Genomic DNA, 8,815 nt, shown 5'->3' with positions numbered 1-8,815 from the left:
CTCCTGAAATGTAGTGGAGCAGGGGTATTTGACCAGCATGATGGGGAATGGTTCCACAAAGGGAGCTGCCGAATGGAAGCCACAGAGACTGCCCAGCAGCACAACTGAGACCAGTTGCTGGCCAGTTTGCAGTCAAACGCTGCTAAGGCTCATCTTCCCCATCGGAAATACTGATGGATGCAGCTGAGACATTGCCCCCCAAACAGTCCAGGAACCCTAATTCAGATCCAGGGGAAGTAGCCATGAGCTGGCAGGATGCCCCAGGCCGCAAGAGAACAGGGGTAGGTGCTGCCAGCTGGGGAGTGACCTATATCCCGGAGTCACTGATGTGCTTGTCAATGGAGCTCCATCTAGTCCTTTGTCTTGCAGATGGTGTCACAGCAGAGCTGTGAGCTCTGGGACTCTGAAGGCCAAAGAAGTGAGAAGGGAGGCCAGTAGCAGAGCTACACTCCTGGGGAGAGGGGGCAGTGAAAGGGAGAACAGAGGAAAAGTCACTGGGTGATGACCTCCGCAAGAGCTGTGACCTTAGGATTTGCCTGGCTTATGCTCGTTTTGCGAAAATTTATTTATTCTTTCTTATGTGTATGAGTGTTTTATGAAGCACAATTAATAAAAACTACGAGAAATTGGGGTTCAACCTGAAGATCTGAAAAGCCGCCAGTCACTGGCTCTTACCTCCACCTCAATCTGAAATGGCGATCCTGCCTCCAGGAATCTCAGAATGAGACTGTGTCTGAGAGCTGTTTCTTCCTGTTTTATAATCCTCTCTAGGGCTGGGATTAAAGGCATGTACCACTGGGATAAAAGGCATGCATGCCCGGTTTCTGTGGCAACTAGTGTAGCTACTGGGATTAAAGGTGTGTGTCACCACTGCCTGGCCTGTAAGGCTGACCAGTTGGGCTGTTTAACTCTCTGTTAAAGTTTGCCTGAAGATCAGAGAGTTAATAAAAGTGAAATGCCACTATACTGCTTTACCTGCATGTGCGCATGTGTGCATGTGCACCACGTGTGTCTGGTGCCCACAGGGACAAGAGGGCATCAGATCCCCTGGAATTAGAGTTGCAGATAATTGTGAGCTGCCATATGAATCTCTTAACCACTAGGCCATCTTCCCAGCTCCCATGTTTACTGCTTTCCTTTAAAAAAAAATGTGTTTAGAAAGTGTGTGTGCTCACATGTGTGTGTGTGTGTGTGAGCGTGTGTGCACGCACATGCCAGAGCACGTGTGCAGAGGTCAGAGGTCAGCTTGTGGGAGTCAGTTCTCTCCTTCCACCATGTGCGTCCTGGGAACCCAACTCAGGTCTATCAGGTCCCTTTACCCACTGAGCCATTTGCTGGCCCTCATGCCCAATTTTTGTTTTTAAAATTTCAACCACAGCTTAAAACCAGGAGAATTTATACCAAAATGTGGTTTCTTAAAAACATCTTTAAAAAGAATGCCAGCCACTGGGGGTTAGGTGCCACCATTCCCACGGGCCACTTCTCCAGGTTCTACCCACTGCTCACAGTAAGATTTTCTACACCCAGCCAGAGCTGTTGTCCCACGCACATGTGTGCGCGGACACCCACACTGCTGTTACTACCTGTGACACACTCAGCCTATGCTGTCTCCACCTTTTGGTTTTCCTGTGTGGTACTAGAGAGTGAACCAACCAAGTGATCCACCACTACACTACATCCTCAGCCCCCCCCCCCACCCAATTTTTTTTAACTCTTTGGGACAGAGCTACCACTAACTGTCAATTCTCTTGCCTCAGTGTCCCAAGTACTTGGGATTACAGATCTGCTTGACCCAGCTCAGTTTCCATCCCATAGTAATATACTGACTGCCGCTCACCACATGTAACTGTTCTAGACTGCTCACAGAAAGAAACCCCGTCTCAGGGGACACACAGTCGAGTTGGCCCGCCCACTCTGACCCTCGCTGTAGACCTCAGGCACCGCCCCTCCGCTCTCAGGGCCCTGGTTTCCCACGTTTTCATAGGTACCTCCTTGGCTGAAGCCTAACCGAGCTGAAATCACACAGGCACAAATACGTATCTGTTTTAGCCCCACCCAAGTCCACTCCAGACCTGCTGCCATCATATCCAAGGTGACAAGACAAGCAGCTAGGGTCCACATCTGAGGAGGAGGGGGGCAGCAGGAGGGAGCGAGTGTGGGCAGGAGGAGAGCCTTGTAATGGAAAAGGTCAGCTAGCTGACCTTCGGATCTCACTCTAAGCTCATCACTAGGTTAGGGACCCTGTGATGTCCTGGTACTGATGTCAAACTCCAACATTTTTACAAAATAAAGGAGACAAAGAGGCTAAATAACCTTTTTGTGCTATTTGATCAATTTTAATAATGTATACATACTATTCTTATAATTAAACTATAGCAAAAAAACTTGAGATGAATTTTTTCTTTTTTTTTTTCTTTTTTCCTTTTTTTTTTTTTTTGACACAGGATTTCTCTATGCAGCCCCAGCTGGTAGAACTCCTAATATAGACCAGGCTGGCCTGGAACTCAGAGATCTTTCTGCCTCTGCCTCCCTACTGCTGGGATTAAAGGCCTGTGCCTGCCACTAGGCACAGATGGGTTTGTTTGTCATTTTTTGAATTGAAAAAACACAGTGGGACCAGGAATGGAATATCAGCTTTAGCCAGAGTCATGGAGTGGAGTTCTGAAGCCCCTTGCGGCGGTTTCCAGTCTGTGGGCGATCATCCAGTCTTGATGACCTTGACCTGTACCCATTGCCTGCTGGGGAACATCTCCCTCCTTCCAGGGCAAAGACTGGGGACCAACATATCAGCACGATTATGTTAGGTCACAAAGTCACAGTAAAGGCACAGCTGCCCAGATGCCACCTGGAGGGACTGGTTCACGGGGCACCTCATGGGGCAAAGGTGGTGAAGAAGATATACATCTTGACCAGGAAGGTAGTGACCGAGCCCTGCCGCCACAGCTTCATCTCAACATCCAGGGCAAAGTCCCGGGGCTCTAGGACAGACCTTTGCAGGGATACCACGCCAGTGTAGGCATTGGGTCTGCTTGTGACGAAGTAGCCCTCCTCATTCCCCTTGGTGATGGTCAGAGAGATGGTGTCCCCAGCAAAGGCAGGAGCAGGGCCAATGCGGAAGATGTGAGCGGGTACCAGTAGGCCAGTCTGGAAATTGAGCTGGTAATACGTGATGCGGGCTGGCGAGGTCTGGCACTCGGCAATATCCTGGCATGTGGTGCGCTCACACTTCCTGTGAGGGGAGGATGCTTGGTCAGTGGCTGGCGATCCTCACTCCCATCCCAGAGATGGGACAGAACCCAGAAGTTGGTTCAGGAACCAGAGGACCAGAGGTCAAATGTGAGCTCTACCCATAGGAGTCCAGATATCGCTTTACCTCTGGGCCTCAGTTCCCACTAAGAGATGGTCTCCCGGGGTGGGGGTGGTTGGCAGTGCCCAGCAAAGGTCCCGGCAGGCCTGTCAGCAGCTCTTTTTCATCCATGTTTGCTCCTTCCTTTCTTCCCCTCCCACCACACCCCACTTCCTGATAAAACCTGAGTGCTGCCTGCTGGCAGCCACACTCCCCTGTCTCCTCTTGCAGGGATGGGTGTTGTCACCTCCAAGTTAATAAATTCTGCATCTCCCTCACCTGGTGGCCTGCACTAAGGAGGGCAGATCCCAAGCAGCCCTTGAGAGGCTGAGGGGCGAGGAACTGAGGCCTCAGTCTATAACCTGGTGAGTGCCTGGCAGGATCCTACAAATGCAGCCAGCAGCCAGATGACAGGGTAGGGACAGGAACAGCTTGATGGTGTACTCAGGAGGCCCCCACTGGGGGTTGTCTCATGAAGCTGCACCATGAGGCTGTTCTGGGTACAGGTCCCCAGAACCCCCTGGGAGGTAATGAGTAGATCTATAGCAAGGGGTCAAACGCTGGGCGGGGGGGAGGGGTACACAGTAGGTGAGGTACGAGCAGTGTGTGTGCGTATGTGTCTGTGTGTAAGGAGGTGAGGTTGGGAACTGAAGTTCCCAACAAATACTATGTCTGTGTTAAAGATTCTATAAGGTTGATTAACTGATTGACTTCATAAAACTGCTTCCATGGGCATGTTATTTGAGGCAACCTTAATTCATGTTCCTGGGCTGTGGCCATTCATACCTGGCTCCAGATTAAATTTACTGTCTTGGAGGTGACAGCCCTCTATGTGCACAGACAGCTCTCTATTCTCTTCGTAGTGCTTTACAGGAAGGGGCAGGAGGTGGCCACGGCAGGGACCACCTGCCATTGGGCCTGTGGAACAGGGGCCATGAAGGGCGCTGAATCACTCCAGAGCTGAAGGCACTCACGTTTCCGAGACACGGACATAGTTTGGTGGGCACTCGAAGCGCAGGCAGCGGAAACCGCCCTGGAGGTTATGGCACGTCTCAGATTCAGAGCAGTTGTGGGTGCCCAGTGCACACTCATCCAGGTCTGGGAGGGGAAAGTAGGGCTGATAAGAGAGTCCTCGTGATGTAGAAACCCAGCCTGAACCACTCCCATCCGGCTGGAGGCCTGGGTCGCAGACACCATGTGGTCTAAGAGTGTGGCTCACTGTCCAGCCCCATCACCATCACACAGCGGCAGCAGTGTCTGACCATGCTGGGTTCTCAGGTTCTCAGAATAAAGTGCAAGGTGCCCACTACACAGCAAGTGCCACCACTAACGGGGATGCAACCTGATGCTGGACTAACTCCCAGGACCCACAGCCACCAACCTGAATGCAGAGCTGCCCACCCCATGCCTAAGGCACTCTTTCCTTCAAGACACACAGGGGCAGGGAGAGCTAGCCACTGAGACCCACTGATCTGTTCACTGCACAAGGCCACCCAGGCTTCAAGTCCAAAGCTCCTCTTGAAGGGGAGTCAGGGCCCCTCCCACGGCCACCTTGCCTTGATGTCTTGGCAGGCCCAAAATTTTGTGGTCAGTGGCACTAATTAGAATCATAGCTCAGGGATCCAGCTCAGAGGGAGAGTCAAAGTCACTCTGGTCCATTCCAGAACTATCTCCTCTGTAGCAAATCTGATAAACTGCTAAAGCTGGGGCTTTCTGTGTCCCCAGTGGCAGAGCCACCTCCCCTATCTCCTGACTCGCACTGTGGTGACAGGGGGCTGTCAACCTGCACTAGACAGTGCTGACCTCCCTGGGACTCCTTCCCTACATCCCGGCCTGTGGACCACACTTTGCTGTTCCAACCTGCCACTAGACAGTGTGATGGAAATTTGAGGACACCAACTTGGGTCTCTGAGGCTCGTAGATAGTTCCCTGTCTCTTCACAGCAGGGCAGGGGACAGGTTCATGGCCAAGCCTGGGAGATTCTATGCTGGCATGAGTGGCTGGAAGCCCATTGTCTTCCTCACCCCAGGTCTGGACATGAGGACTATTGTCCCGAGCAGAACTGTTCTGAGCACATGGGATTAGTGCGGCTCTCCAAGCACGAAGCAATTTGCAGCGCCTAGTGCATGCACAGAGCTATCCAAGGCCTGGCGGAGTGGAGGCTGTCACTTACCCTTGCAGGACCTCCCATTGGCCATCATAGTGTAGCCGTGCTCTGGGCATGCACACTGGTAGCTCCCGGGCACGTTGACACAGCGGAAGGTGCAGAGAATGCCAGCGCCCTGTGCACACTCGTCGATGTCTGCCAGAAAGGGTCATCTGGTGAGCCTCGGCCAGCCATCCACCGGCAGAGCCGGGAATCCCAGGGGCCCATTTGGGAAGACAAGAAGGCTCTAATGGTGCGTGTGACCTCTCAGAGCCACATAGACGATGGGGGCTAGAACTGGAGTGCACCTCACACAACAATGTGTGTTACTGATCATGATGGTACCAGCCCGACTTGGGTGATACACTCCTGTTGAGATCAGGGTCATCATCTCACTTTACAGCAGAGGAAACCTTAGGTAAGAGTAGAGAGAACCTAGGTCCCACAGCAGGAACACTGTAAGCTGGGATATGAACTCAGACCTATCCCAGCACACAGGAAATGGGTCCCTTCTTCACAGAGTTCGTGGGGGAAGACAGGTGCCCACCTGTGCAGCTATGCCCATCCTCTGCCAGCTGGTAGCCCTGGCGACAGTAGCACTGATAGGAGCCGTAGATGTTGGCGCATTCCTGGCTGCAGCGCCGGGCCTCACACTCATTCACATCTGTGGGGATACAGGCTCCATCACGGTGGATCCTCCTAGCCCATATATTGGGCTGGGCGGGCTCACCGGAATCCTTGTTCCGACAGACATTCCTTTCAGTCACCCATTGGTGAGGGTGGGACCAGGCAAGGAACGCAGCAAGAGCAGGTCCTCTGGCCCCAGGACAAAGTCAAGGCAGAGCCTGGTGCTGTCCTGCTGGGGACACACAACTGCTGGAGCAGATGGCTCTCGAGTCACCTGGATGCAACACAGGCCAAGAGTTGACACTGCATGAAAGTGGGGCGGGTGCAGGAGCTGGAGTGGGGGTGAATCAGGAAGGTTAGTTCATGACTTCCTCAGAGCGTCTGCCCACTGAACATTTCAGAATAGACTGTGCCAGGCCCACACTGGACGTGGGGAGACAGCCATGAGCAAGGCAGACAAAATCTTCTGGGAAAGCTAGCTTACATGGACAGAGAAGAGGGGAGAAGAAAGAGTGGTAAAAACGAGACAGCTAGCATGCCTAAGTATGTCAAGTGGCAAGGGGAAAACATAAGAGAAATTGTTCTCACACTGTTCCTGTGGTGGGCTGCAGCCTTATATAAAGTGGTCAGGGAGGATGTGATCAGCAGAACAGGGCCATGTGACTATCTGGGGAAAGGGGTTCTCCAGGTAGAGGGCTCAGCATGTGCAAAGCCCCCGAAGTGGGAGTTGAGGGGTGTTTTTAAGGAACATCAAGGAAGCAAAGGTGGACAGGGCAGAGAGAACGTAAAAGAGGGCAAGCCATGCCTGACGGTGTCTAACTCCTAAAATCCATGCCATTCACAGAGACATGTATCAATGTGTGGTTTTGTCCACTCTGCTGGACTAAGCTTCTGGGCAGCGGAATCCATGCTCAGTTCACCTCCACGTCTCCAGCGCGCAGCAGTGGGAGCACAGAGATGAACGTAGGAGCTGTGCCTAGGCAGAATGCTGAGACAGAGGCCCTGCCTGCTCCAAGCTGCTCACGCCCAACCTGGATGTGGCAGGCCCATATTATGCCACCAGTGTCCTGCCACAGCTAAGCCCAGAGGACTGGGAGTCCCACTGAAGTCTTGGGAGATCTTTCTCATGTGGAAGAGAGTGAGGGAGACAGTGCTAAGAAAATGGGGCCAGAGATGCCATGACCCAGCTTCCCACTGAGCTGCCTCATGACTTCCTTCCCCAGTGGACCGAGCCAGCTGCACTAGGGGCATCTGTGTGGATAGTGCGCCATCATTTCCCCAGCTACAGGCCCGTCACACTTGAGAAGACTTGACCCACAGCCATAGTCCGTGCCCACACTTGGTTTAGGTCAGTGTGTACCTCAAGGCTTATGCCATCGGCAATGTGCAAGTAGCAGCTAATTCTACATTCATACTGAAATTCCTGAAAAGCCAGAAAAAATAGACTCTCCTGGACCTTATGGATTGATGACATCATCCCTGGGAACCATGTGGCCATTGCTCCTTCACCTGAGCTCTCATGGTTGCCTTGTGGCATCTTGGCAGCAAACTCCCAGTGATCACAGTAGGAGCAGAGCCTATCTGTCCAAGTGGGATCTAGTGCCTGTGGTCAGAGGTCAGGGGTCAGAAGTCAGGGTGGGAAGTACCTTCACAATGCTTGCCATCTGCAGCCAAAATGAAGCCAGCAGCACAGGAGCAGCGGTAGGAGCCCGGTGTGTTCTCGCAAGTGTGCTGGCACAGGCGGCCCGGTGAGATCCAGCATTCGTTCACATCTGCAGGGGAGACAATGAGCAGCAGGCACAGAGTGGGCAACCAAATGCACAGGAAGTGGTCCAGAAATAGAGGTACCCAGGGTAAAGGGTGAGAGGCAAGGAGGACAAGAGCACGGAGGAAGGGGTGGCTTGAAGGCTGATATCCAGAAGGTCCAGGGGACCCCAGACCCCAGCATCCCTTACCGATGCAGGTCCTGCCGAATGCATCCCTCTGGAAGCCGGGCTTGCAGTCACAGCGGTAGGATCCAGGGAGGTTGTGGCACAGCTGGCCCTCACCACAGCGGTGCACACCTGTTTCACACTCATTCACATCTGTGGGGCAGGCAAGCAAGGCACCCTGAGGTCTGGACGGCTCCTCTACAGGGCCTCTTGGGCAGAGAGCTAGATGGGGAGGCTGCGTGGATTCAGGGGGCTCCAACCTTACCCACACACTCAGAGCCATCCTCATTGGCATGGTAACCACGCCCGCAGACCAGTGGGTTCCTCTGACATGTGTAGGAACCCACTGTGTTGATGCAGCTGAATCCCGGGCGGCAGGGCTCCAGCAACGATGTGCATTCGTTGATGTCTGTAACAGGGACAGGGTGCTGGAGAGCCTGTTTCACCCCCTCCTATGCTCGTCTGACCAGCTCTGGGCCTTCAGCCTAGACCATCCCACCCCTGAACCCTGGTATATGAGAGTCCCACCTCCAGAAGCCAGAGCCACTAGGCTGACTACATCTGTCCACATCTGTCCAGTGGAACAGCTAAAGCAAGGGGAAGGCAGGCAGCTGGGGTGACTGGAACGGCAGGCCCCTGCTCTTGCTTTCCAAACAGTGCCTCCAGTACTGATAATACAGCGGCCTGCCAGCTGCTCCCCCAACTCTGCAGAGCTCGCTCGCTCTCTCTCTCTCTCTCTCTCTCTCTCTCTCTCTCTCTCTCTCT

The 8,815-nt window shown here is 53.3% G+C and overlaps 1 protein-coding gene across 2 annotated transcripts in view; it reads right to left on the bottom strand.

Annotated features, from left to right (window-relative positions):
* Positions 1 to 2,358: 2,358 nt before the first annotated feature.
* Fbln2 (fibulin 2) overlaps positions 2,359 to 8,815 on the bottom strand; it is a 63,276-nt gene continuing 56,819 nt past the window's right edge. For both annotated transcript variants that reach the window (XM_005364882.3, XM_005364883.3), the window contains 7 exons: positions 8,316 to 8,459; positions 8,075 to 8,203; positions 7,766 to 7,891; positions 6,040 to 6,156; positions 5,520 to 5,648; positions 4,321 to 4,444; positions 2,359 to 3,229 (listed from right to left, as the gene is read on the bottom strand). In XM_005364882.3, the coding sequence (XP_005364939.2) occupies positions 2,872 to 3,229; positions 4,321 to 4,444; positions 5,520 to 5,648; positions 6,040 to 6,156; positions 7,766 to 7,891; positions 8,075 to 8,203; positions 8,316 to 8,459 (1,127 nt within the window). In that variant the 3' untranslated portion in view covers positions 2,359 to 2,871. The remainder of the gene's footprint in view (positions 3,230 to 4,320; positions 4,445 to 5,519; positions 5,649 to 6,039; positions 6,157 to 7,765; positions 7,892 to 8,074; positions 8,204 to 8,315; positions 8,460 to 8,815) is intronic.

This window comes from Microtus ochrogaster, unplaced genomic scaffold (genome assembly GCF_000317375.1).
Source record: "Microtus ochrogaster isolate Prairie Vole_2 unplaced genomic scaffold, MicOch1.0 UNK1, whole genome shotgun sequence".
Classification (NCBI taxonomy): domain Eukaryota; kingdom Metazoa; phylum Chordata; class Mammalia; order Rodentia; family Cricetidae; genus Microtus; species Microtus ochrogaster.
Note: the sequence above shows the minus strand (reverse complement) of the source record. Positions and strands in the feature narration are given on the sequence as shown.